The sequence below is a fragment of the Miscanthus floridulus genome, chromosome 1 (assembly GCF_019320115.1).
Source record: "Miscanthus floridulus cultivar M001 chromosome 1, ASM1932011v1, whole genome shotgun sequence".
Classification (NCBI taxonomy): domain Eukaryota; kingdom Viridiplantae; phylum Streptophyta; class Magnoliopsida; order Poales; family Poaceae; genus Miscanthus; species Miscanthus floridulus.
In genome coordinates, this window is record NC_089580.1 from 167174775 (window position 1) to 167202683 (window position 27909).

General features: G+C 48.9%; 3 protein-coding genes, 1 long non-coding RNA gene and 1 pseudogene across 4 annotated transcripts; 2 read left to right on the forward strand and 3 right to left on the reverse strand.

Moving 5' to 3' along the window:
- Positions 1-663: 663 nt before the first annotated feature.
- Positions 664-1032, reverse strand: LOC136466801 (uncharacterized). Its single transcript, XM_066465320.1, has one exon. It carries the CDS (start codon positions 1030-1032, stop codon positions 664-666), a length of 369 nt encoding a protein of 122 aa, XP_066321417.1.
- A 126-nt stretch (positions 1033-1158) lies between these two features.
- On the reverse strand, positions 1159-1677 carry LOC136466809 (lysine-rich arabinogalactan protein 19-like). Its single transcript, XM_066465330.1, has one exon. The coding sequence runs from the start codon at positions 1675-1677 to the stop codon at positions 1159-1161; it is 519 nt and encodes a 172-aa protein (XP_066321427.1).
- Positions 1678-7090: 5413 nt separating this feature from the next.
- On the reverse strand, positions 7091-20724 carry LOC136547229 (ABC transporter C family member 3-like; annotated as a pseudogene).
- On the forward strand, positions 11340-13315 carry LOC136547237 (uncharacterized). Its single transcript, XR_010781515.1, has 3 exons — positions 11340-12013; positions 12845-13067; positions 13191-13315. It is a non-coding gene; the product is annotated as an uncharacterized lncRNA (long non-coding RNA).
- Positions 20725-22032: 1308 nt separating the features above from the next.
- On the forward strand, positions 22033-26056 carry LOC136501040 (uncharacterized). Its single transcript, XM_066496535.1, has 4 exons — positions 22033-22316; positions 24846-25018; positions 25118-25307; positions 25582-26056. Exons 1-4 carry the CDS (start codon positions 22238-22240, stop codon positions 25806-25808), a joined length of 669 nt encoding a protein of 222 aa, XP_066352632.1. The 5' UTR covers positions 22033-22237; the 3' UTR covers positions 25809-26056.
- Positions 26057-27909: the final 1853 nt, after the last annotated feature.

A 27909-nucleotide genomic window follows, 5' to 3' on the forward strand; every position in this document is an offset into this window, starting at 1 on the left:
CAGACCAACACACGTAATGATGAAGTCCTCGTCAGCGATGCGGATGGGGATGGCGCGAGCGATCCCCTCGCAGGCTAGGCGGTCACCATTAGCGACTATGACGTGAAGATCCTCGCCACCGGATGGAGAGAGCCCTAGACGGCGCATGGCAGCACCCTGGAGGAAGTTATGCATGGACCCGGTGTCGAGGAGGGCGAGGAAGCGCTCTCCCTTGATGGTGACTGGCACGAGCATGGAGTTTGCCGGCCTGATCCCTACAACAGCATGAAGAGAGACGACAAAAGCATTAGCCCCAGCGAGCTCCGGGGCCACCGGTTCCTCCAAGTGGACGGCAGCCGCAGCAGCATCATCAGCCGCGATGTCGTCGATGAAGTCGTCGCACTCCACGTAGAACAGGCGCTGGTAGACATGGCCGTGAACATAAGGCTCATCACAATTAAAACAGAGCCCTTGTCGGCGGCGCTCAACCATCTTCGCTGGGGTGAGGCAACGGAATGGACGCGCAGCAGGCGCGTTGGCCGCTGCTGGGCTGACTGCTGGAGGGGGCAGCGCGCCCCCTGGGACTGGAGCCGCGCCCAGCGCGCGAGGGAGGGGCGGTAGCCCCTAGTGTTGAGGAGGACGGTTGCCCCACTGAGGGGCAAGGGGCGCTGGAATGGCCACGCATCACTCGAATGCCTGAGCCAAGTACATGGTAGATTGTAGGTCCCGCGGCGTGCGCATCTCCACATGCACTTTGATCTGGTCCGGGAGCCTCCCCACGTACAACTCTGCCTTTTGTCGAGGGGAGAGGTCACGGGCATGGCACAGGACGGCGTTGTAGCGCTCGGAGTAGTCTTGCACGGTGGAGAGGAACGGCAGACGTGCCAACACGGCCAAGCGAGTGCCCTGTACAGCCGGCCCAAAGCGGAGGGAGCAGAGTTCCCGGAAGCGCTCCCAGTGCGGCATGCCCTCGTCTTGTTCCAGGGCGTAGTACCATGTCTGTGCAGCGCCCTTCATGTGATAGGACGCGAGCCAGGTGCGCTGCGAAGCCATCGTCTACTGTCCTCGGAAGAATTGCTCACATTGGTTCAACCAATTGAGCGGGTCGACGGAGCCATCATACGTGGGGAACTCGAGTTTGTAGAACTTGGGAGCAGCCTGGGCGCCAAAGATTGCGGGCTAATCTGCTGCTGTGGGTGCCCCGGGGAGGGAGGCGTCGACCCCCTCGGAGAGGACCTGCGGCACTGTTGATGATGGCGCGGGCGCGACGGCTGCTTGGGTGACGGTAGTGGCGAAGACCAGAGGAGCGGCCGAGCCCATCGCCCATGATGGAATCGGGGACGGCGAGGCCGGCCAGCGAAGAAGATTGAGCGGCACCCCTGGGCCTGAGACTGGCATCTCGTAAGGGAAACTCGAGGGCGGAAGCAGCGGCTGGGAGGTCACAGTGGTAACCCCCGTGGATAGCGGCGGCGGCGAGAACGGCGGTGGGGAGGGCTGCTGGACGAGTCCCACCCACGCCGCCTGCATGGACGCGATGTTGCGGTTGATGTCGATGATCGCAGACGCCAAGGACTCGAGCGTGAGCGGCACAGCAGACAGCGACGAGCCTTCCGAGACCTCAGAGGCCGCAGATTGGAGCGGCGCGGTGGAGGTGGATGGTGGTGGTGGGAAGGAGGAGGTCGGCTGAGATTGCGACATCGTTCCTGAGCAGTCTAATACCAGGCTGATAGGATTATGAATCCTACCGCGTAGATCACGGAGTCTGTAGGGGTGAGAGGGAGGTGGAGCAGGCTAGGAACCTCGCTGCCGGCGGCTGGACGCCGTGGTGGAGGATGGGTGGCTACGGCTGTAGCCCTAACCCTCACGTAGCTACAGTAACAGCGGCACTGTTCATGCATGAACAGTAGAGGCGGCTAGGGTTAGGAACTCCCGGCTCCCAGGGGAAGCCGGAAACAATAGATTGTTTCTGCTTAATTATCCAAATGTCTTACAAGCCATATATATAGCTCTCACAAATAAGGGATATATCTAATAAATAGGCTAAATAATAGATAATATGGGCTGTTAGCCCCCTAATGCCGACGCACAAGCTCAGCCACTAATGGGCCTCCGCCTGGTATATGTGATGCCGGTCATAACAGGTGTAACGGTTGCGGGGGTCCGAATCAATCTTGGTTCGAAGCCTAGATCATGAATGTCGAGTCTCCACCAATCAACGCTATCATACCTTTCAGAAGATTAGGCCTAGTCTACATCAGTGACCTCGGAGGTGGTTCCGAGATTGGATCTGTAGTCGCAGGTGCGGGGATGATCGACGAAGAATCAATTTGCACCGGCTCGAGGAGCTCTCGGACTTTGTCAACGTTGACGATCTACGAGATCGATTCAACCGTGAAGATCTGGTGAGGCTACGGGAGGAACGAAGAGCCTATGGAAAAAGTCATCTTGTTCAACAAGGAAACAGCACACAAGCCCCTACCTGACGCGCCAACTGTCGATAGAATATCGTCGGCAGTCCTCCGAGGGGTATCCCATGAAGGTAGATTGATTGGCAGAGGAGCATAAGATCAAGAACAAGAAAGCAATAGAGACACACGAGTTAGACAGGTTCAGGCCATCAGTATGACGTAAACCCTACTCCTATGGTCTATTGGTTTGTAGTAGCTATCGTATGATATTGCGTGTCTGCATATGTATGTATCTTGATGTAGCCTATTCGCTAGAGGACCCCTACCTCTCCTTATATAGTCTGGAGGGGTAGGGTTACAAGGAAAGTATCTTGTTTGGTACTATACAATATCTTGCGGTGCACGCCGAGCAGCACCGTGCACGTCTTGATCTTGTGGGTTGTGCCACCTCTAATGGTGCGGCCCATGTCTTGTCTTGTGGATATCGGGAGGCCATACCTCCACAATCGAGGCTTGCCTGGGCAAGATATAACCAAGGATTTACACTCCACCATGGCGACACGATCACCAAGGCACCATCTTCCTGATACTCTGATCGACTCCAGATTCATTGTTTTCCTATTATGATATTCGCAGATGCAGCGCAGAAAACATAATTAACCAACGACAACCGCAACTCAAAAAACACTATTATGCTTCACAAGCTAACAGGCTATCTCTAATGACTAATGCACTAGGCTACATATCCGCGTTGTCAAGTAAGGCTTCATTTTTGGAAAATGTTTTAGTTTTACAACCCCAAGGTACTTTGGCATTTTATTGATTAAATACATATATTCGTACTAGGGCTCATTTAGTTACCTTAGCAACTAATTCTTGTGGAGCTACAAAAATTATAGTCAGCACCTAATAATGCTAGGAATTTACTATAAAGATTCCAGAGCCAACACTACTATAGATTTATCGCAATAATTCCTACCAGATGATGCTTTAACCATGTCAAGTATTTCAATTTAATTAGATTACTCTTGAAAATACTATGAACTATGCGAACAAATATACTAGCAGATAGGTCATGATTTTAGAAACTTAACAAAATTAATTTCATAATTTTTGGTCAACTACACAAATTTCTACTGAATTTACAAGTTTACCTTAGAAACTAAATAGAAAATGCTTTAGAAAAAGAAAAGGGCCAGCAACAACCCATTCTAGCCTAGTAGCCCAGCGCGGGTCGTGGTCGCGTGTGCGTTACGGTGGCCCAGCATGGCCCAAGGCCAGGACACCTGCACGCGCTCACGTTTTGCAAAAGAGGGCTTAGGTTTTTTGATAATCACGTAGAGCAATGGAGCATTATCACTACAGACTCATGCTTTGCATCAAAGACCCTGGAATGTGTTGCCTTTGCAACTGGGTGGTAATCGGTGTACCACGCATGGCAGTGCGGCACATCGGCGGCAACGACGGTTACGCCAGGCAAGCTAGACCCACTATGATAGTAATAACGGGCCGAGCACCATCTACGGCTAAACCCGCATGCATGGGTGGCAATTAGGGACTCAGCGGCGCACTGCCACAAGCGGTAGCGCCGAGCGGCTAACTGCGGCGATGGCGCTCCTGTTTTGATGAACCTACATACGCTCAGTAGAGTAGAGGTGGCAGATAAGCATCAGTGGCTCACTGTGGTGCACGCCCCACTAACGATTGAAGTAGGGGAGTGTTGTGGTAGTCTAGCCACGTGCGCCCGCACCGCGCGACAACGCTCCGAGCATGGCACCGACACGTCCACACTCCATCGTCGAGCATCTTGGCCAAAGTAATGTGAGCACCAGATGGAGAAAGTCAAGGTGAACTCAGGGTTACACGTAATTGAATTGCTACCATTCCTACTTGCGTTACCTCCCAACCCGCTGGTTCGACGGCGCACAAGGTCGGTGGTGGCCAAAAATGCAAAATGGGCCACAGGCAGACAACGACTGGACTTGGTGGGAGCGGGGCGCCTAGCTAACTCCCTCTACTACCTGCTGACATGAGGAATTAGATGGGGAAGCTTTGAGTTGTAGGTTATGAAGGGGAAGGGTAGCGGTGCACCGCCACCGCCACACCGCGGGGAACGGCCTCGGGAGAAATGGTCCAACCACAACCCAACAAGGCACAGCAACGGGGATATTACCACATGAGCGAGCGGTGCATCGATTAGCGCTTGGACATAGCCATTGAAGGTGTGCCCATGTGCAGCCATGCGCGCGCAACAGCATGGCGTTGCAATGCGATAGGAGGCGGTGCGAATAGGGTCAAGGTAGGTGAGGTAAGCGGCTGTGAACGTGCGCTACAGGGCAGGGCAAGGTGATAGGGAAGGCAGAGTGCAACCCTGTGCACGACTTGGCAGTATGTGCGCACGACGCGAGGCGGTGGTGGTCAAGCTTGGCCACGGCGAGGTTAAGGCGTTGCGTGGCACCAAGCGACACGCAACAACGGCACGCGGACTGACCAGCGGTAGCCATCCGGCCATGACCTGAGCTTGTCACCGGCAGCACAATCGCACGTGTGGTGACCGCGGCCTTAGGTCAAGAAACTAGGAACGATGCCATGCACGCTTTTTAAAGCGGGACAAAAACAGTTCACTGATTCAACGAAGGCTCAACCAATTCCATGAACTCAAGGTCAACACTACCAGCTAGCTAGTGAAGCAATCATCATGACTAGGGAGCAACTAGAGAGGGAGTGAGAAGAATACCAACATGAGCTCGTCGCGTTGAACACCAATTCATGAATAGAGTGCCAATGACACGACTTTGACACGTTTTAACAAAGTTTGGGAAATTTTACGAAGGTACCATGACACCCAACACCACTACCACTTAAGCCATGCTCAAGTACTCGCCTAGAGGTAACCAACAGTACAAGAACATGAAGTCGGTGTTTAAACAATTTTGTTAGAATTTGAATGTCAAAACGGCATTGTCTACTATCATTTTCAGACAGAAAAGGGCAAGGTCCGGTTAGGACTAACAACCATTTGCGCTTTCGTCCCAATTTTAATATGTCTAAACCTTATTAATTTCATCCAATAAATATTTCATGCAATAGACCATACTTTATACTAAACCATAGGAGCAAAACATTTAAGCACCCTTTTAACTATTTTGCTCAATATAATTCACCAAAATGGCATTTTAAACATAAATTCAATTTCTTGCCGATTAAACAAAAAGTTCTAGCTTAAATTTTGGACTCGATGTTTGTGCTCCCAAAAATGCTAGTTAACATTATTCACTTCCCAAAAATTAAAGTTGCACTCTTATCTACACTATTTGCTCATCATTTTTACATAAACACTATACACACATTATATGTTGTTTCTGTTTACAGAAATTGTTTTTCGTTTCATGTGTGTTTTAACTCGTTAAAATTTGAAAACTCATTCGGCCAGATTTCTTGTGGCCTTAACCTAGGTGCTAAGCAAGTTCATAACACCAGAGGTGTTACATGCCGGCACCCGATCGGTAGGGCAACACCGTGTCCTGTGTGGCGACGCGGCGAGTGGCACCCCACCCAACGGCACGGCGCTCCTCCCTAAGGTACGGCTTGCATGGGATGGTGCGTCCCTAAGGAGCATGGGCGTCTGCTTGACTTCGCCGCCCCCTCGGTCAGATCCGGTGATGATGCTCTGTAGTGCCAGTGGCTCTTCTTCTTATGCGTGTGCAAGCCCTTGGCGTGCGCAGTTTGGCTATGGCATGCTAGCGGTGGGGCTGTGTATCCATGGTGTCCCTGCAATAGATCTGGCAACCTCACCTCCGGATCTAGTGGAACTGCTGCTGTCCTCCTTGAGGCACAGACGGTGCTTTGGCAGCAGTTCCCTCTACACGTGCGTGCGTGGTGCATGCAGTTTGGTCGCGGGTGAACCGGCGATGGGGCTGCATGTCCACGGTTGCCCTTCCCATGTGCCTCTCGTCAGGAAGGGTAGAGCACCGTATCGGTAGTACGACGGTGTCATCCATGCTTGTGCCCGCGGTGGCGGTGGTAGCGTGGTGGCGGCGTCAGGATGTCAACTCTAGATTTTGGATGTGACAACAATGTCTTTTGTTGCCCCGTCTATGAGAGCTCTTGCGAAGATTCTGGGCGAAAGCTCAGCTTAGCCCTAGGCTAGGCCAGTGGCGAGAACGCCACTGGGCGAAGCTTCCTTCTTGAAGGCATCGCGCATCGCTGAAGAACCTCTTGCAGCCTGACCATTCACGGCCCTCCTCGGCACAAGACTCAGGTGAAAGCCTTGCTCAACTCCTGCTTGGTTGACGATGATTACACCCTTGAGTCATTCACCTCCCTGGAGGCATCGTTGAAGAGTTCTCGTGCCTTGGTGTTGCAATTTATTTTTCTTCTTACTGGTGTGTTGTTGTTGTGCCACCGTCTGCCCTTGTGATGGGGCATTTGTTGTTGTTGTTTTAATTTTGTGGATATGCCACAAGCTTGCCCTTGCGTTGAGGTTGTTTGTAGGGTTTTAGTCCGATTTTCCAAAATTAACTTAACGAATGGGTTTTGCCTCATTTTTTCCCTAAAAACAAGGTTGTTGATTTATATCAATATATATTCAGGTGGGGATTAACTCCCCTCCTCCCCCGTGATAGTTCAAAAAAAACTATTCTAATACAGAAAAAAGAAATATAGCACAACGGCTAAAGGATGAGAGATTTACATGGAGATTATGGAGCTAAATTTCTCCATTAGATGGCCAGTTATGAGCCAACTTATCTTGTGACATAACAAGCGGGGGTTCTACAGGAATGCTAATGTACTGTAGAATTCTCTCTACTGGTATTATCTTGTTCTCCAAAGTGCACATACCCTAGACAACCGATGCTTGAAGCATGTTCAGGTTAAGCCCACATGTGATGGCAAGACCAGCAATACCTGAAAGTTCATCATGATGTTAGTTACGAATCCATATCAAATCCTATCTAATTTACTGTCATCCATCCAGCCAAACTATAAATAATGTTCAGAATTAACATGATATATACATGGATCAATGATACCGGTTGGTAGACTGATCAAAAATATCAAAGAGAAGGCAAATACCAGAGATGACAACACATCCAGACAAAAGCAAAGCCATTCCTTTGCTCCAGTGTTGTAGAATTTTGGTCGAGAGTAGGCATCTGCTAGATGGCTATTAGTTGACACAAACTGATTTTCCTTGCCGAAACTTCTAATGGTAGTTGACCCTGTTATTGATTCTGCAAAATGTTGTATGGTAGGAGCTTTGCAAACTCCTACCAGCCTTCGCAGCTCCCTAGCTGTGTCAATGTAGTACCGCTGCAACAAGGCAAGTAATTTTTTTAACATAACGGTAGGAGCTCTGCCCTTCAATTAAGGTAGGAAAAAGAAAGTTAATGTACTATTAGACTAGAGTGAGCTCAATCTATTCCAAGGGGCAACAGCCAAAACATGTACATGGGATGGGCATTATATGCATAGAGGCCCTTATGCTACACAACATATACATCTAACACCACCCTCAAACTCAGGGTGGATCATAAAACTGAGTTTGGAGATAAAGAACTGATGTTGAGCTCTCGTCTATGCCTTGGTGAAGAATTCAGCCAACTGAAGCTCTGAAGGCACATAGTGAAGAGTAATGACATCATCCTGCACTTGTGCCTGAGTGTAAGATGCATCAACACCGATATGCTTGGTGAGCTCATGCTTCACTGGATCATGAGCTATGCTAATAGCACCAGTACTGTCAGACAAGAGAGGGGTTGACACAGAAATTGAAACACCAAAACCCTCAAGTAATCATCGTAGCCAAGTAACATCTGCTGTCGTAAGAGCCATAGCTCGCAACTCAGCCTCTGCACTCGAATGAGAAACCGCAGTTTGCTTCTTAATCTTCCAAGCAAAGAGAGAACCACCAAGAAAAACACAATAGGCACAAAGAGAGCGATGGTCAGAAGAGTCGCTAGCCCAAGTAGCATCAGAGTAGGCTTGGAGATGAAAGGAACCAGAGCACGAAAAGAACAAACGACGAGTAATGGTCCCACGTAGGTAAGGCAAGACACGAAGAAGATGACTATAGTGAAGGTGAGTGGGATCAGAAACAAACTGACTAAGAATGTGCACAACATAAGAGATGTTAGGACCAGTCACACCCAAATAGACAAGATTCCCCACAATATGGCGATACCGAATAGGATCAGTGAGAGGTTCACCATCAGTGGGGCAAAAATGAAGATTAAGTTCTTGGGGGTCTCAGCAGTGCGATGATCAGTGAGAGAGGAGCGATCAAGAAGATTTTGGATGTACTTTTCTTGGGACAGATAAATGCCATTAGAGGTGGAAGAGACGTCAATTCCAGGAAAGTAACGAAGAGAACCAATATTGGACATGAGGAAGACATGCCTTCACAAAGGCAATATACTCATAATCACCACTAGTGATGATCATATCATAAACATAAAGTAGAAGAAGAGTGCGGCCTAGAGATGAAGTATGGAGAAACAAGGCGGGTCATGATCACTCGGAGAAAAACTAGCAATAGTGATCACAGAGGCAAAACGCTGAGGACCTTATTTCAGACCATAAAGACAGTGACAAAGACGACAAACCATGCCATCTGGAACAAGATACCCAGGAGGTGGTCACATGTAGACCTCCTCATGGAGTTCACCATTAACAAAGGCATTTTTTACATCAAGCTGAGAAATGGACCAAGCACGAATAGAGGCCAAAACAAGGAGAGAATGAACAGTAGTCATATGAGCCACAGGAGCAAAGGTCTCATCATAATCGCAACCATGCTCCTGTTGAAAATCACGAGTAAAAAGACGAGCCTTGTAACGCTCGAAAGAGCCATCAGAGCGAGTCTTAATCATATAAACCCACTTGCACGTGATGGGACGAGCATGACAAGGAAGAGGAACAAGATCCCAAGTGCCAGTGCGCTCAAGAGCAGCGATCTCCTTAGCCATGGCATGTCGCCATTCTAGATGACAAATGGCATCATGGTATGTGGTTGGCTCAGAAAGAACCATGCCAGCAAAACCATATCGGTATGTAGGATTCAACGACCCAAGATTGTGAAGATCATAACGAGAGGATGGCTGAGAGGAAAAATCCTCAACCGAAGATGTCTCAACATGAGGTGAAACATCAGGAGACGAATCAACAGGAGGCGAGGGATCCTAGAGGTGGCGACTGTAGGTGTAAATCATAGGAGGCTTGGAATCATAGATGGACCTAAGAGGAGCCTGTGAAAGGTGGCTCCGAGAGCGGCGGTGGAGATGGAGATGGTGGAGAAGGTGGAGGAGGAAGAAAAACAGTGGAGATAGGTGTATTAGGAAAGGTCAAGAGGGAAAGAGGCTCAACAACAACCTGAGGAGAAACATTAGAGGAAGGCCAAGGATAGAATGGACGAGACTCATCAAAAGTAACATCTCGAGAAATCCACATACAATGAGCAACAGGATTCCAACAATGATATCCCTTGTGTTCAGCACTATAACCCAAGAAAACACACTCAACAGATTGAGGTGTCAGCTTAGTGCGTTCACGAGGAGCAAGAAGGACATAGCATAGACATCCAAAAAGGCAAAGACCAGAGTAATCAGGTGGTTGTCCATAGAGGCGCTCATATGGGATTCCACCTTGAAGAGCAGATGAAGGAAGAATGTTAGTTAATTAAGTGGCATTACAGATTGCATCAGCCCAAAAATTAGGTGGAACAGATGAAGCAATCATAAGAACATGAGCAGTTTCAAGAAGGTGGCGATGCTTGCACTCAGCAACACCACTTTGAGCATACACACCAGGACAAGAAAACTGACAAAGAGTGCCCTGATTAGAAAGAAATTGGTGAAGAGCGCTCGAAAGATACTCCCCAGTAGAGTCAGCACAAAAAACACGAATAGAAGCATCAAATTGAGTATGAATTATATGAGCAAAGGTCTTATATATGGATAACACCTCATTACAATGTTTCACGAAGTACACCCATGTGAAGCGAGAGAAATCGTCGATAAATATGACATAATATTGATGACCCCCTTTCGAGATGAAGGGTGCGAGACCCTATACATCAGAATGAACAAGGTCAAAAGGACACAGTAACACTGACCCACTATAGGAATATGGGAGTTGGATATGTTTGCCAAGCTTACAGCCCTGACACTGATCTAAAGAAACATCACTAGAGACATTCCCCAAAAGATCACAACGGATAAGAGTGGATAACCGGGAACCACATAAACATCCCAATCGATGATGCCACTGAGCAAAAGATGAAGAAGTCGATGCAGGCGAAGCAGAGCCCACAAGACTGGCAGAGGTAGCGGAAGGAAGACGAAGCCAGTCAAGCTCCCAAAGATGTTGAGAATCACGGCGCCAAGGGCCAGTACCAACCAGGAGACCCAAGCTGAGATCCTGGACACGACAAGAGTCAGAATTAAGAATAACACGATCACCATGATCGGTGAGCTGGCCAACAGAAATAAGTTGCACGGTCAAATTAGGGACCTAAGAAACACTGAGAACATGAAAGGAAGAGGATGAAAGAGTGTCACGACCAACCAGCGAAAAGAGGTGAACCATCAGCAGTTTGAATGGTAAGAGGAATAGAAGGAGGGCAAATGGAAGAAAGATGAGTACGCGTCATATGAAAAAAAAAAGCACCAGAGTCAAAAATCCATGGCAAGATACCTAAAGTAGAGGGTGGTCCCTCGATAGAAGACTGAGAAGCAACAGATAGTGCAAGGGCAGGAGTGACAGAACCAGCAGCTCCATTAGGAACAAAGGTTGCAAGACGACGAAGCAACATGAGCATCTCTTGTGTATCACTATGCTGAGAGCCACCAGTACTACGAGAAACACCAGTAGTCACACTACTAGAAGTCGAGAACCCTATGAGGGATGCCCACCTTGGCGAGACTGAGTCTGCTGCCTCTTCTTCTTGTAACAGTGAGCCTCAACATGTCCATCTCTGTCACTGTGATCACAGTGAAGTCCACCTGAACTACGAGTCCCAGAGCCAGAGGCCACTGAAGAAGCCCCTAGGGAGCAGAACCAAGAATTCCAGAGGATGCAGATCGAGTAGCCACAACTGAGGAGGAGGTCAACTGAAGCAAACCAACAGAACAAAGATAGGTCTCCTCGTTACGAACAACAGCAAGTCCATCAAGGATACACATGGCTCATGAGCAAGTAATTGAGCACGAAGAGGCTCAAGCTCAGCGCAAAGATGAGTCAGGAAGTCATAGGTGCGGCTGAGGGGCCTGCCCGTGTCCGCGCATCAAGACCCACATGCCCTGCTCGCATGCGTCCGCACCTGAGGGGCACGCACGCCCCGCTCGCACGCGTCTACGCGGACCCGTGGTCGAGACCGCACGCACACGCGTGCGCCTGCGCGGCTGGAGGGGGAGCACCACGAGAGGCGCGACCTAGGGGTCTACGTGGCGGCGGCCATTAGGAAGGAGCCACAGCGGCGGCCACAGGAAGAAGCCGCGACGCCAGCGACAAGAAGAAGATGAACCGCGACAGGAAAACGAATCGACGGCGGCGCGCAGGGACGAGACGGCGGCGGCGCGGCAGGGAGAAACCGGCGGGACGAGTCGGCGGCGGGCCGGCGGCCACAGGTAACCCTAGCGTAACCAAGCTCTGGATACCCATGTTAGAGTGGAGTGAGTTCAATCTATTCCAGGGGGGCAACAGCCCAAACATGTACATGGGATGGGCATTTATGCATAGGTGCCCTTATTGCTACACAACATATACATCTAACATGTACTCCCTCCATTCCAAATTATAATTCGTTTAACTTTTTTTTTTTTTTGACTCCAAGTTTGACCACTCGTCTTATTCAAAAAATTATGCAAAATATCACTTCTTTGGTTGTGGCTTGCATTATTAACAAAAGTTCTTCAAGAATAACTTAAATTTGACTATGTTTACATAACTTTTTTTTTTTAGTAAGACGAGTGGTCAAACTTGGAGTAAAAAAGCCAAACGAATTATAATTTGGAACGGATTTAGTACGAGGCAAGTAAAATGAGATATGGGGTCATCCTGCAGTTTAACATGGGCGATGATAGGATATATTGGTAAAAAGTACCTGATACCAGACACAGGTAGCAAATACAGGGATGAAAACAACAAAGACCTGCCATGCAACTTGAGATATCACCACAATAATTCCGATAAGTTGAATGATGGAAAATGCAACAAAGCCCATCTGGCCAGCAATGATAGTGTCCACTTCACTTTGATCAGTTGAAGCCTGAAAATTTTGAATATATGAATTAGCATAGTATACAAGTAAATGAATTGAACTAACAATATTTTATCCGACGAATGACTTGCCCTATTCAAGATGCGCCCGCTCGGAGTGGAATCGAAGAAAGACATAGGAGCTCTGAATATGGAAAAATGCATCTTGTTGAATAACAAAGTCGCTGTTTTGTTTGCAGCTGTTGCAAGGAACAGTGATCTTACAAGGATACACAGTGAGCTTCCAAGAGCCAGGATGACATAGACATAGATCAGTGTCGACATGTTCACCGGAGGCTCAACATCCTTTGACACGGGAGCAGCCCAAGCCATCCAGTAATTACTCACAATTTGAAGTATTTGGAAAAGTATCTGTGCTAGCAACACAAATGGTACAAGAGCTCCCTTATAAGCTAGTGTGAGGTACTTCCAATAGACCCAGAACCCTACCCTACCTTTCTCCCTTTCTTCTTCCTGCACCAGCTGCCCACTCTGAGCATTCTGTTCATCATTGTTGGCTTTATCTTTCTTCTCAACTGATGACAGTGATCTGGAAAGCTTCGGCTTTGCTTTGCCACTTGAAGGAGAGGGCACATTGCCTCCATTCATGCAATCAATCGCATCCAATGTTGTAAGAGCATCCTTGTGAGCACCAACTAGCTCCATGAACTGTTTCCCTGAACCTAGTATTTCGTTGTATTTTCCTGCTTGTGCTATTCTCCCATCTTTTATGACCTACATTACGAGCTTTATAAGAGCCATACGAACTTATGGTAACGATAATGCATTAAAACTTTACAAAGAATTTCTCACAAGAATGAGATCAGCAGTAGGTAGGAATTCAATCTGATGAGTAACATAAACCACTGTTTTTTAAGCCAAATCCCCAAGCAAGCATTCCTGCAAAATAAAGTTGTTAGCGATGAAGCTTAATTAGAATAAATCAATAAATCATGTACCTTAAAAAGGTGGGATCCTGTATGGGCATCAACTGCACTGAATGGATCGTCGAACAAATAGATGTCGGAATCCTGATAAAGAGCGCGGGCTATCTGAATCCTTTGCTTCTGCCCGCCACTAAGGTTGATGCCTCGCTTGCCGATGACTGTCTGATCACCAAATGGCAAAATCTCCAAGTCTGTCTTCAGCGAGCATGACTCAAGTACTCTGTCATACTTCTCTGTGTCCATCTCCTTGCCGAACAGTATATTCTCCTGAATTTTGCCGCTCTGTATCCATGCTGACTGACTGACATATGCTGTTGTCCCACAAGTCTGGACCTCTCCCGATAACTTTAGAATCTCGCCAAGAATGCAAGACAGCAAGCTCGATTTGCCGGAGCCAACTGTCCCACAAACCGCAACACGCATGCCTGGCCTAGCTTGGAAGTTGAGGTCCTTCAGTGTTGGGACGATTTCAGGTGAGGCTTCCCAGGAGAGCACCCATTGTTGACGTTGATTGCAAAGTCAGAGCTACCACTTGGAAGCCTCTGCACAGCATCACTCGGCAGCTCGTCAAGGCATAGGAATGATGCTATCCTGTCAAGAGACACCTTGATCCGAATCACTATTGAGATAGTGTCAGGAAGGACATATATCGGTTCCTTGAGCACGCGGAACGTGGTCAATGCTGACAGCACCTTCCCTGACTCCAACGGGATCCCCATGAGAATGCAAGCTCCAAAGGTGACCACAGCAACGAAGGACGGGGTCCCCCAGAAGACGAAGGTCACCGTGGCCGATGTGTAGAGGTATTTCTTTAGCCAATTCGTCTGTGTCTTCCTCAGCTCAATGATCTTGGACAGGAATTTCATCTCCCACCCCTGCAGCTTCAGAATCCTCATGTTGTGAAGGATCTCAGTCGTCGCCTTCATCCTGACGTCCTTGCTGTCCATGAGCTTCTCCTGGAACTTCTGCATTTTTCCGGGAGGCACGTTGGCAAGCATGATGACCACGGTGGCACCAAGCGCGGCAAGCGAGGCGAGCCCGAGCGTGGAGTACAGGATGAACATTGACATGCCTACTTGTAACGGCACCAGCCAGAGGTCGTGCATGTACCATGCGAAGATGCCGACGCGGTCGGCGTCGACGCTGATGATGTTAATCATCTCTCCGCTTGTGCGGCTCCGCCTTGACTGGCTGGAAAGCGCGAGGCTCTTCTGGTACACGATGGCGACGAGCGCCGACCGCACGCGTATCCCCGCTTGCTGCAAGCGGAAGAACCAGTGCCGCTGCGACAGGCACTCGAACGCCTTGGCCACGATGAAGGCGAGGACAAGGAGCGGCCCCTTGCTCGCGTACCTCTCGTCGCCGTTGAGGTACTGCACCACGGAGTCTATGAGGTACGGGCCGACGTAGGTGGCGACGTTGTAGACCAGCGCGTAGAACGCGGTCACCGCGACGTGCCACCAGACGGTGCGCAGCAGGACCTTGGTGAGCTTGAACGCCGTGACGACCTTCCGGCTGGAGCTAGAGCTGGAGCTGTCGCCGTCGCGGCTGAGCGCCTCAAGGTTGGCCTTGAACGACGGGAGCAGGCCAGCAACGCTGTCGCCGGACTCGAGGCCCGGGACGTCCTCCAGGACGAGGGTCTTCCTGTGGCCCACGCTGAGCAGAGGGGACATCCACGAGAAGGTGAGCACGCTAAGAAAGCCAGCGCCAGTGAGCAAGGATGCGCCGTCGGCGCCGGCGATGCTGCTGTTCTCACCGGCCGCCTCGTGCGCGCCGTTCAGCAGAGGCTCCTCGGAAGCATGGCCTTGGCCCCCTCCCGCCCTCCTTCCGAGGAACCCAGCTGAGAGTAGAACCACTGCTGCAACAACAGAGACGGCGTCGAGCGCCCACGACCGACCGAGCACGAGGAACCCGTCGAGACTCGACGCCGCGTGAGCGCCGACGGTGGCGACGGAGAGCAGCATGTAGAGCGCCCACCAAAGCCTGAGCTGCGCAGGGAACAGCTCCTGCTGCCGCCGCCGCCGCCGCCGCCGCCGCCGCGGCCCGAAATCGAACTGCAGGTACGCGGCGAGCAGCAACCACGCCACCGCGCGCGCGGCCGCGTCCACCTGTTCCGCGACCGCGTCACGTGACCACCCGGCTCCACCGTCCGCGTACCAGGAATACGCGGCGAGGAGGACCTCGAACGCCACCAGGGTCCACGTGGTGCAGGCAGCGACCCCGTAGCACCGGAACCGGTCAACGACGCCGAGGCTGGCATCTCCCTCCACCTCCCCGTCCTTGGTGCGGTCAGCGGAGAGGCGGCAAAAGAGCAAGCGCCCCGCGACAGCGAGCGCGAGTATGAAGTGGGCCGCGGCGCTCACGCCGTGGAGGAAGAGCGGTTGCAGGAAGAAAATGAGGGATCCCTCCCCCGCCGGCGTTGCCGCCATCGCTGCCGCGGCGGTCGAGGGCATGGACGTCAGTGGACGGGTGGTCCAGTGAGGCGCATGCGCGGGGCGAGTGAGGAGATCAAAGGGGTCGATCGTCGTGACGGCTACAAAGCCGTTGGCGCCGTGGCGTCAGACGTCGTGACGGCGACGCGGCCATAGGGATCAAAGGGGTCGCGGGTGCTCGGCTCCTTGACGCAGGAGCTACCATACCAAAGCTTACCGCACGCCATGCTGAAATGCTTTGATTTGTGGCTTCGCTTGGCACCATGCATCCATCATTTTCTCCGCTGACGATTAATCCATTTGCGATCGTTTGATTATTCGGCCACAGTGGTAGAGTGACTCCCATTTCCACCTATCCGACAACGACTGAGGATTAGGGACGGGAAAAAAAATGGCACACTAAGGAAATATTTCTATTAAGCGCGAATGTAAATGAACATGATTGGAAAAACAGTTGCTTTCATTGATCTCTAAAATATATTTATACAAGTGAAGAGGACACGACTATTTCCAAAAGACATACTCTTTTGGATTAAAACTAACTGTCTAATTGTATCTGCTAATCCTGTATTTAATGGATGAGATCACTCGTGAAAAAACGCCAGTGTCGTTTCACGGCAATTTCGTCGATGACCTTTAAGTCCGCTTCGACTTTTCCCATGAATGCAACAAAAAAGGATTAAATAAATGTCTCGCTTTAGGACTAATCATTACATGTCTGCACGGTGCACATATCTTCGAATCTTGGACTTAAAGTACACTTTAGAAACATTCTACCAAAATAACAAAAAGTGTTTTGCCTATCCACGGCTCCCCGACTATCCGCAGCTTTCACTGCCACCATAATTTTTTATTTATTAGTGCACTTTTTAATCTCTTTTTGTCTTCGCTACTCCACAGCATTATAGTCTTTTATTCGATGAACATAGAAGTCGAACACGGTAGCAATCCAGCACTCGAACCCTAACGTTTGTACTGTTAATTATTTTATTCTAAAGGGAACGGTGGTACAATTTCCAGAGTAGACATAAATATTTGCCATACAGTACAATTGAAACCACAAACTAATAGGAAATTAAAACATAAAGCAGGCTGCCAGTTGAAAGTAACCTACAGAACCACACAATGCGGCAACATTTGTGGATAGACTTCAGATAAAGGTTTTGTTTGACAGAGTTGGCGCAAATATCACGAGATTTGATTGGCTACTCAGTTACTGAAGGACACGCATGCTAACTTGATTGTTCAGACAGAAACCCCTGTTTTTGGTAATGAAGGCATTCATCGCATCAGTCTTTGTGCGGAATTTAACCAGCACCGTTCTTATGGGCTCTGGGACACCAGCTCTGTTGCAGCAGTATCTATGGAATTAGACAACTACGACTAGGACTAGCAAACAAGAGTGGGCGTCTAAAGTCCTTACCTTATAAAGCTTTCAAATGGAGGTTCAAAGTTCGTGCCACACAAAAAACGCTCTATGTCCTCTGGGAGGGCATTTCGTGGGATTCCTTGCAATAGTACCTGGAAAGACCAATACAACAAACAACAGAATCAAAACTTTATCATTGTTTCCAGACAAATCAATAATTGATATCAAATGCATAGATTTACTAGAATAAGAGATTGGAGATTTGGGAGGATTGTAGTCCTTGGTATATGCACAATCAATAAGCACTAAGCAGAAGAGAGAGAACACTATATTTGTTATACTTAATCTTCTTGCAAGCATAAACAAAAATTGATTACACACATACTTAACACAAAACTATCACTTACAGTTTTCCCATCAAAGGGCTTTTTGAGATCCCATACTTCACGACTTATCTGTTTAGAGCAGACAATATTGTTTGGCACTGGACCAACTGAAAACTGATAAAAGAAAAAAGTCCCGCGTTACCTCATCAAATCCTGTACACCCGATTCTGACTTGTTTGCCTATTTGTGCTGGTAAACATTGCCTTTGAAGAAAACCTCAACAAACTAATCAAGTAAAGCATTAAAACAAGTTTCAGGTTGATAATCACATCCAGAAGTGGGCAGAAATAAATAATAATACAGATTTTTTTAATACCGATATCATGTCGACAGCTATTAAAATATTAATGAAAGCATGACATATGTTTACCATAAATACAGTGTTTGATAGTAGTAAACCAAGAAATTGTGTTTGCACAATCTTCCTTAGCATCATACAGAATAATAGCATCAATGAAGAAATAACTATTGTCCCTCGTACAGAACTCATCATGTGCTCAAGGAAAAATATCTTGCACAGATACACAACCTAACTAAATAGGTCATCAGACAGATCAACAAAGGCTAGTCAGGGACAAATTGGACTACTAAGAAAGGGCAATGCTTCATGAACACTATATGAAAATAGGCATGCATCAACCAGACACAAGGTTCATATCTAAGCTACAGTTCTAAAAGGCCAAGGCGTCACTTGTCTTGTGATCGGGTCATGAAGGAATGGAGCCGGTTAGGAGCCCAAGTTCAAGTAAACAAAAATAAAAAAAAAGGTTATATATAAAAAGCATGCAGAGTATGCAGAGCATACAGAGTACGTCCCTTGTTGTAATCAATCTTCACACAAGGCTATGTATACAGAGCATGCAGAGGGAAAAAAAAGGTTATATATACAGAGCATGCAGAGGAATCATACACGGCCAATGGATCATATCTGTTGTTGTAATCAATCTTCACATCATCCAATGACAATCCACATCTGTCAAGGTGATGGATAATGTCAGTTTTCAACATGTTCTTCTCAAGACGATTGCCTCCACCAATGACGCTGTAGAACCTTCCATAGGCCAATCCTGTAGCAGTAGGAAAAATATTATTGTAATATACTTGATCTATGAGGTGAATAGGTACCTTATCAGCCGAAACAGTTATTACAAGCTATGAGTATCAGCAGAACAAAAGGCTAAGAGGCCACAACAAAATCCTCTTGATCTCAACAATCAAGATACAATAACACAAGAGAGAGAAGACCCAATTTAAATGTTACAACATATGTCACAAGCTCGGTAACCTACCCAGTTCACACTTCTTTAATTTAAGCATGACCATTGACCAGTGTTCCAAAAAAACAGTATTAAACGTGTGCCTACACACAATTAAGCGCTAATCAGAGCCTCCTGAATCGATTAGGCCCTGCACAGCCAAATAAGCATTGGTTGCACCTAGGTGCTTGCATACGCACGCGGCAGCATGTAAGCGGCACAGACACAGGGAAAAGCTGCGGCGAGGCAGTCTTGTGCTAGGGCAGGTGGGCAGGCAGGAGCGAGCGAACAGGCGGAAAAAAGAGCCTGTGCGGGCACAAGCAAGAGCGCAAAACAGATGGCAGGAGCACGGAACAGAGGGCGGGTGCAGACAGGTAGATAAAGACCTGGTGGGTAGGTTATGAGAGAAACAAAAAGCACCATCGCTCCTTGTCTCATCGCCGGCTGCAGAGTCCTCATCGCCACCCCTCGTTCATCCTCGTGTTGCCACCGGCGTAGCTTCGTCCCAGCCTCCTCCTCCCTCATCCTGCTAGCTCCCGGCTTCCCATCGGCGGTGTATGGATGCGCATATGAGGTGGGGAGCCTCAGGGAGTGCATCATTAGCTGTTCATGCATGCCCTCGTGTGGTAAGTGGTGGATGGAGTGTGACTTTGCAGTGCGGCAGTGCGTGACCTGCAGCACTCAGCTATCCCTGCGAGATACGTTTCTATTATTTCTAGACTAGAACCTGCTTCTGTTTGAAAAAAACTCGGTACTTCTGTGTTGGTTGACATAATTTTCTTCTGAAACTATGTTCTCAAATGTTCTGAACCTGATAAATGTCCCTTGTTTGTGCTGCCTTGTGATTTATTAGCCTTGAAAATATCTCTATTAAATACTCTGTTTGCCCTTCACCTGTGCTGGTGCCTCCGGATCTTGCTCCCAGCAGCAAAAACAAATTATATATAAAAAAAAAGCACAAACGCTTAATCATGCTTAATCTATGTTTAGGCGCTCTAGGCCCTAGGTCACCAGTGGCCTAGTGCCTTTCGGAACCTTGAGCATGACAATACTCCACAGATATGAAATCAACAGAAATACCTATGAACATTTTCCTTTTCCCTGTACACGCATCCCCAATAAGGAAATGACGTCTTCTAAAATTGAATTGTTTTCTTTTGCTTACATGTGATGAAACTTCCAAAGAGGCAATAACAATGACTGACCTTATACTGGTAGCAGTGTTGCTTCACAGTGTTCCACAGACAAACTAGAGCAATATCTCATGCTTTCAAACCTATAATTCACCCTACCAAACGTGGTACTATGTCATGAGTCATGACCTTAGAGATCAAATCCCTCCATCAAATTCACGGATAGCACACCCAACCTACATTTATGATCAAATTTACAGATAGCACATCCAACCTACATTTTATTGCCGGCTACTCTATCCCTTTAAGTTCCTTATCACTCGGTATTCTTAAACGGGAAGATAACATGTATTAAACCCTAAACCCACCCAGAACCAAGCAAACTGACAAGCTATAGAAGAAACACGAATAGGTACAGGTAAAGGAAAAGGTTGAAGCACGAGAATGACCGAGTTACCTTCGAGGGATGCCTTGAGGAAAGAGTCGTCCTGCGACTCTGCGGCCGTGGCGGCCGCTTCGCCGGATGCATCCGCGGAGAAGAGCCGAGCGGACACCGGCAGGGACACGGCCAACAGAGAGGAAGAGAGATCCCTCGATGCGGTGACGCCGCGGCGGAGGGCGGCGGCCGCGAGTCTCGACATATCTCCGGCGGCGCGGCGGAAGAGGGAGGAATCAGGAATGGCGTCGGCTTCGGGGCTCGGGGGAGCACGAACGGGTCGCAGAAGGGTCCCTTCTCTGATTTGTGCAATCATACGGGCTAGCTATTTGTTGGGCCTTATATAAATGGGCTTTGAGGATCATCACTTCAGCAGAGCTAATGGGCTTTATGAGTTGGAAGGCGTAGTTGTAGAATGACGGCGTATTCGTAGCGCATCGCTTCCCCACGAACTCACGAAGGCGAGGTGAATAAAGATGGCCATTCGGGCCACCCGGCCCAGCCCGGCACGGGCCCATGCCAGGCCTGGCCCGGTAGGGCACGGCACGATAGAGCACAATGGGCCACCGGGCCATGTCGCCCCAGTCCACCGTTCCTAGCCGACGGCTCAGGCACGGCCCGTCGGGCCACTTTCCGTGCCGAGCCGGCCCGAAAAGCACGGCCTTTTTAACAGGCCAGGCCGCCCCGAGGCCCGCATCAGCACGACAAGGCATCAGCACGGCAAGGGAGAGAGGACGGAGGACGAGGTCAAAACGGCAGCGGCGGCAGCGGGTGGCACGAAAGGCAAGAGGCCCGTCTCCCACGTCGCGCGTGGGGGGAAGCGAGGTGCAAGTGCGGCCGTGCGGACCGGGCCATCCCGAAGCCCGCAACCACAGCCCAAGAGAAAGAGAGAGAGAGAGACGGGGGAGGGAAGGCCGTCGGCGCGAGCTGCTCGAGTCGCAGGAGGTGGCGGGCTGGCGGCGACCGCCGAATCCGGCGGCAGGAGCCAGGAGGAGGATGGAGGAGGCCGTATCCGTGAAGGATGGAGGAGGCCGCCCGCTCGACGCTGCTGCTGCTGCCGAGCTCGACGCCGGGCACTCGAGGCGGATCCGGGTGGAGGCAGCGGCCGCGCACCCACGCGTGGCAAGAGGAGGCAGGGGTAGCTCGCGGGAGGTGACGGAGGAGCGAGCCAGGCGAGGGCGAGCTTGCGCTATGGAGCCGGCCCGTGCGCTTTTATATGCGAAGGGGGGAGGCGGGGAAGGTGGGCCGGCCGCGCTAGGCCTTGGGGAGGGGAGGATGAGCGAGGAGGGGGAGGGGTAGGCCGGGCCGACCGACTCAGGCAGGGCCGTGCCGTGCCAGCCCACGGGCCTGAGAGCAGCGGTCCTGGCATGGCCTACTTCTTCGGGCCGTGTTGGTATCGGGTTAAAAAAACGGGCTTCGTGGCGTGTTATCGTGCCTCGGGCTGCATAGGTGAGAAGAATCAGTTCCATCTCTCTCCGTCTCTCGTTTGGGAATTGGGAGGACGACGAGGAAGAGGAGGCGCGTGCCGGCGCCCGACCGTCGACTGGCCCGCTACGACGCGGTACCAGGATACGTGCTCCTGAGCTACGAATCCACACACACGGCCAATCCGCTGCGTGCGCCGCGGCCTTAGCATGAGGTGGCCGCTGGCGATCTCGAGTCGCCGCCGCCCCCTCCTGTTCGTCCTTCTCGTCGCCCTCTACACGATTCCTGGTGAGATCTGGCTCGTATCTGTTTGATTCGGGGTTAAGGAATTTAGTTTGAATGTTTTACCGTCAAGGAGGGTTGACCAAATTATTTTTACCGTATTTTTTTTCGATTGAGAGTGATTAGATGGGAACTAGTCATTTTCCAGACATATTATTATGTTTTTCCCAATGTATTTGTGGCCACTGACCAGCGAAAGAATTGGCCGCTGGGTAAGATCTGAGGTGCAATTATCATAGGGGAAGGCCTGAAGGAGATTTAATGATTTTATAGACTCGTGAAATAGAAACTGCTTGTAGGAATAAGTGATTTTTGTCCTGCTAGGTGCCTCGATGATTTATTACTATAGGATCATCAGTGTGAAGATTGAAGGGGGCAAATGCGAGCAAAAGCGCAGTGCTCATTATGAAACATTTCAAAGATGGAACGATAGGATCATCAGTGTGAAGATTGAAGGTGGCAAATGCGAGCAAAAGCGTAGTGCTCGTTATGAAACATTTCAAAGATGGAATAGACAATGGGAAAGGCCACGGAACAGTTTGGGGGATTCTTTTGGTTGGTGTTGGATCTATCAATCTAGAACAATCCATACTGTGGCCCATTTTTGGGTTCAGCTTCACCCTGAAGGACATAGTTCGCTTGGGGTTCAGAAGTTAGGAAATATACTGTGTTGTTACGTGCACAATTTGTGTTCGTTACGTAACCCAAGAACAATCTTGCTTACATGTCCTGTATTCCTGGAGATTGATTGTTTTAAATTTTTAGAACTCAGGTCCCATGTTGTTGACAGTGTCAAGTGTCAACAAAGATTTATCTCTTAGCCTACCCCAACTTGCTTTTCAAATTTTTTAATGACTTTTCTATCTTCACTTCATCAGGAAACCAAGATTGGTATTTTTGCATTGAAGTAACACAATTTTAATACCTTTAGTGCCCTACAGACACCAAACTAAGCTAAATGATTCTCATCTGTCTGCATTTTAAGTAGTTTTTCAGCTACTATATGGTGTAGTTTCATATTGCTTACCATTAGTTTTGCTTGATTGAAGTTGATTGTTTTAGCAAATTTAAGTAACAGAAACTAAGCCAACTGGTTGTAACTTATTTTATCTTCTATTGGTGTATTTTCATCAAAGATGTCAGTGTTTTATTCTAGTTGATATTTTGAATTCTTCTTAGCTATAATTGCTAGAATGGAATAGATCAATAGATGTGCGAGATCACATTTCACAAGCTACAGTGCAACAGATATACCATGACGAGGCCACGGTGCTCGTTATCAATGCCTTAGTAAGCAAGTGATTAGTTAAAACATAAGGCATAAAGTATAACAATTGAGACCTGTCACATTTCATCCCAGATCAGTAATTAGATTCCTGCGGTGCATGAATTTGTCTGTTATTGCACTACCTGAAAAAGGGGAAAGTAGAAACACGATCAGAAAATACAATTTTGGTTGATAATGTTGGCAAGGTTTTGTTTAAACCGGCCTGGTCTTTCACTGGCTGCGTGAAAGCAATGACACCATATTTTTATTTTGACCGTTTTTGTGTTCTCATTGGTGATACTTATACTGTTGTACAGGGTTGTAAACTTTAACATATTTGTTATGCGATGGTTTAAAAATGGTCCCTCATTTCTAATACCAGTTATCTTACTACACCGTTCAACAGCAGTCCTCCCTGGGTCCACTAACTCCCGCTGATTTTGCATATGTGATGTGCAGTCCTCTCTGACTTGCCCCTTTTCTGATCTCTCTCTGTATGGCCCACTTATTTTCCCCTCATGGTGGAAATCCACAAATCAATCTGTATGCCAGAAGGTCTGAAGTTCTGTTTCCCATCAGATCTGTTTGCTTGATTAGTTTAAGCTTGTGCTTCGATAGTTTATTTGTTTATTTGAGAGCACACAAGCTGCAGCTGCTGTTTTCTCAATGCAAACACAGGACAGCGATGTAGCTTGCTGTCGCCTGCGCCTACCTTGTGTTCCCAGAGCTTGCCATGTGTGACTTGCTGGTGACGGCTGATGGATTTGGAAGGCACATATTGCGAATGTGGCACATGGCCACGCGACAGGGATAGACTGGCAGTGTGATTTGGGTGCGGCAGTGCCACTGGGGTGCAGATTAGCATTGGAGGTGTGGCAGTGCGATTTCGTGGGTAGTTAGCCAGATTGGGAAGTGCAGGCAGCGTGAATTGTTGCGCTGGTGGGGATTGAGTGCAGCAGGCAGGAAAGGAATGGGGAATGCGAAGCTGATGGTGAGAGAGGAGAGAATAATGGGAAGGCTGAGGTCAGCTGCTAGAAGCCACACCCACATCAGATCCTAGTCCATTGCCACTTGTGCAAAAACAGCTGATATCAAGGGAATGGTCTTTTGTCGTCTGGTTTTGAGAGGCAGGGACCAAAGATAAACGTGATAGATGATGGACCATTTTTAAACCGATCAAAGAGTTGCGGGGACTAAAATTGGACCATTTCCTTTGTTTATTTCCTTCACTAATTATTTGTGCATCACTGATGAGGTTAATGGTATAGGAACATTTTCATCGAGGCAAGTCACACTCGATACTGTTGAGATATTTACTACTCATGAATGGTTTGGCAAGCCAACAGTGGTTTTCCGGTGCAATGGAGAGAACAAAACAGATTTGCCAGATGTGAAGGAGGCGCACACGCTATATACCTTTAAGGGTGAAGAATCATGGCAGGTAAGCCAAATTGTTGGTGTAGTACTTAAAATTGTTCATCAGTTTGTCACTGCTCATTGTTTTGTTAGCATCATACATTGAATTGTGCAATTTTGGCAGCCCTTGACAGAGCTTCCAGAAAAGAAATGCAAGCGATGTGGTTTGTATGAGGAGGACGCATTTAAACCTGATGATGTCTTTGATGAATGGGAGATGTGTTCGAGTGATTTCAAGGGTGGAAAATACACCCGGTTTAAGGGAGGCCAGTTCAATGCAACATTCTTATGTCCAAACTGCACTGCCTCAACTGGTACTGCTGATATCCAATACCTATTCCTTTCTGTTTGTTTAGACATTTTTCCTATGAGCTAGCTGGATTTACCGTTGCTTTTTTATAGTCTAAGGTAATTCTTTGCAGCTTGTTTTAATTTGGTTACGAGTAGTCTAGATTCATGGATAACGCCTTTGCAGCATCTTTGATGATGAAATTTCCCTGTTAAATTGATAGTACTTAATAATGTCAAAGAAATGCCTTGTGTCTTTGTTCTACATTGCCTTTGCTCAAGATGTTTCTTTCATGCCAGGACATGGAAACAGTGAACCTAGCGAAGATTTGGAAACTAAGAAGACATCTGTTGCTGCCATCATAATAGTTAGTGTTCTTGCTTCAGTCCTTGTCATCATTGCCTTGTTTGGGGGCTACAAGTACTGGCAGAAGAAGAAGAGGGAGCGAGACCAGGCACGATTCCTCAAGCTCTTTGAAGAGGAAGATGACCTTGAAGATGAACTGGGCCTTAGCAATGAACTCTAAAATAGTGCGTACAGTCTTACTTCCGATGTTTTGAGATGTAGTTTCCACGATGATGTATAGAATGTGCAATTTTTCACTTAGAAATTTTGTAGTGTAGTTTATAAAGAAATGGTTCCAACAAAACTATGATTCAGTTAAATATCTGTTTCTGGTGACCTCCTCGTAGCTTTTCCAGAGGGAGTGAATCCCGCAACAGTTTGCGGTATCCCCGCCACGTACATATAAGAGTGCAAAAATGAATGAATTCACGTCTAGTCTTCATCGTATGCTTCGCGTTTCCCTTTCTCTGTCAGCTTGCCATGCTTATCCAAGTAGCCGCTGGTGACGAGCTCAGCAACAACATTCTCCAGTGATGGCGCCACTGGTGGGTCAAGAAGCTCGAAGCCTGGCATGCCATCAGCAGCGCGTCTCTTGAGCATCAGCGCCAGCTTGTTGAGCGCACCGCCATCTCGCTTGACGTGCGGAACTGTATGCTCTTGGAATCCAGCGTACTCGCCCTCCATGTAGAGCCGGTGGCAGTGCCCCACAAAGGCGGTGCCGGCCACCGCTGCCCGCCTGATTGCCGCCTCCTTGGAGACCATCGCAAGCGGGTCCTCTGACAGCACGCCGGTGTCGAAGACGTACGTGATCCCGGGGACCAGAACAGCCGTCTCGGCCACGTCCGTCGCCAGCACGACTTTCCTCGATCCACCTGGCGCAGGGTCCAGTGCGTGGTCCATGAACTCTTTCGGGAGGTTGTCGTGGATGAGGCAGAGGACCAGCCCTGGCAGGTCGAGCTGCTCAAGCTTCTCGTAGGCCTCCAGGATGCGGATGATATCCGGCAAGAACACGAGCACGTCGCCGGGCGGCTTCGACCTGTGGATGTCCCTCACCTCCTCGACCACCGCGCTCACCATGTCGAGCATGGGCCCCCGCGAGTAGTGCACCGCGACGGGGTGCACCGCGCGCTGGAACGCGACGATCGGCGCGCCGAAGAAGAAGTCGCTGAGCGAGCTGTCTTCCGGTCCGCCGGCGGTGCAGTGCAGACGACCACGTTGAGGTGCCCCATTTCCTCCGTCGCCACGGCGGCCTTGACTACCCCGAGGAGGAGGTTGGTGCAGAGCGTGCGGTCGTGTGCCTCGTCGACGACGATCGTGCGGAACGCCGCGACGAAGGCCGGCCTCCTGTTGCAGCACAACATGTCGATGAGCACCCGGGTGGTCGTGAACCAGACGTCGTCGGACTCCCGCTTCTGTCCGGGTTTCGACGAGGCCACGGTCACCGCGAGGAGCCGAGGCTGCGCGGAGATGACCGGGCCGAAGCCATAGTTGGCGAGGTATCGGGGGAGCACCGTGGACTTGCCGGAGCCTGGCGCCGCGGAGACAACGACAATCCTATAGTTTTGGAGATAATAGAGGATTGTACCAATGTGGTGAGAGATCGCCGGTGCCTGGAGCTCGGGTTCCTGCGGAACGCCGGTTGCCATGGCCTGAAAGTTGCAGGAGGCGACGGCACGACGAACACACGGTCTGCGCGCCACCCAGCAGTTTTGTAGAGAGGATTGAGAATCGGAACGCGACCGAACGAGATGTGGACTCGCAGTCAGGCTGTGTTTCCTAGTCGGTGCCGGGCCGAATCTGACATGTAGTCGCATCATGAAATCGCAGTCCTTTAGAAAAATTTGGCCTGGGCCAGGCGTATACAACACAAGCTGTGGTCTGGCATATGACCCAATAGTTAGCCCAACAGGCCGACAGCATGGGGAACGAGGAAAAGGCAAACTAAACATGATTTGAAATTGCTAGTACAATTCTTCGAGTGTCATAAAAAAGATGATCGAGCAAAATATATTATCAAAATGTTTATTGTGGCTTTTATACCAGCTTTTAAGATTTTATTTTCCTGGTGTTACTTCTGTGAAGTGGTTGTTAACTCGCTAACATAAAAGTGACACTAGGGGAAGAAAAATTTTAAAGCGAGTATAGATGGTAGTGGCATCATTGGCAAGATAGTTGCAGAACAAATAAATTCATAATGTTTTCAGATGTAGTCAGATGAAAACAAATTTATATGAAAATTATAGAGATTAATAGGATCAGAAAACTTTGTAGTTGACAACTTT

What these genes read in the sequence shown, in the direction of transcription:
- LOC136466801 (XM_066465320.1), bottom strand. Translation starts at nt 1,032, where the DNA reads ATGGCTTCGCAGCGCACCTGGCTCGCGTCCTATCACATGAAGGGCGCT.
- LOC136466809 (XM_066465330.1), bottom strand. Translation starts at nt 1,677, where the DNA reads ATGTCGCAATCTCAGCCGACCTCCTCCTTCCCACCACCACCATCCACC.
- LOC136501040 (XM_066496535.1), top strand. Translation starts at nt 22,238, where the DNA reads ATGAGGTGGCCGCTGGCGATCTCGAGTCGCCGCCGCCCCCTCCTGTTC. An exon ending in AGGGTGAAGAATCATGGCAG is followed by an intron (nt 25,019 to 25,117) that starts GTAAGCCAAATT and finishes CAATTTTGGCAG; the next exon opens with CCCTTGACAGAGCTTCCAGA. An exon ending in AAACTGCACTGCCTCAACTG is followed by an intron (nt 25,308 to 25,581) that starts GTACTGCTGATA and finishes CTTTCATGCCAG; the next exon opens with GACATGGAAACAGTGAACCT.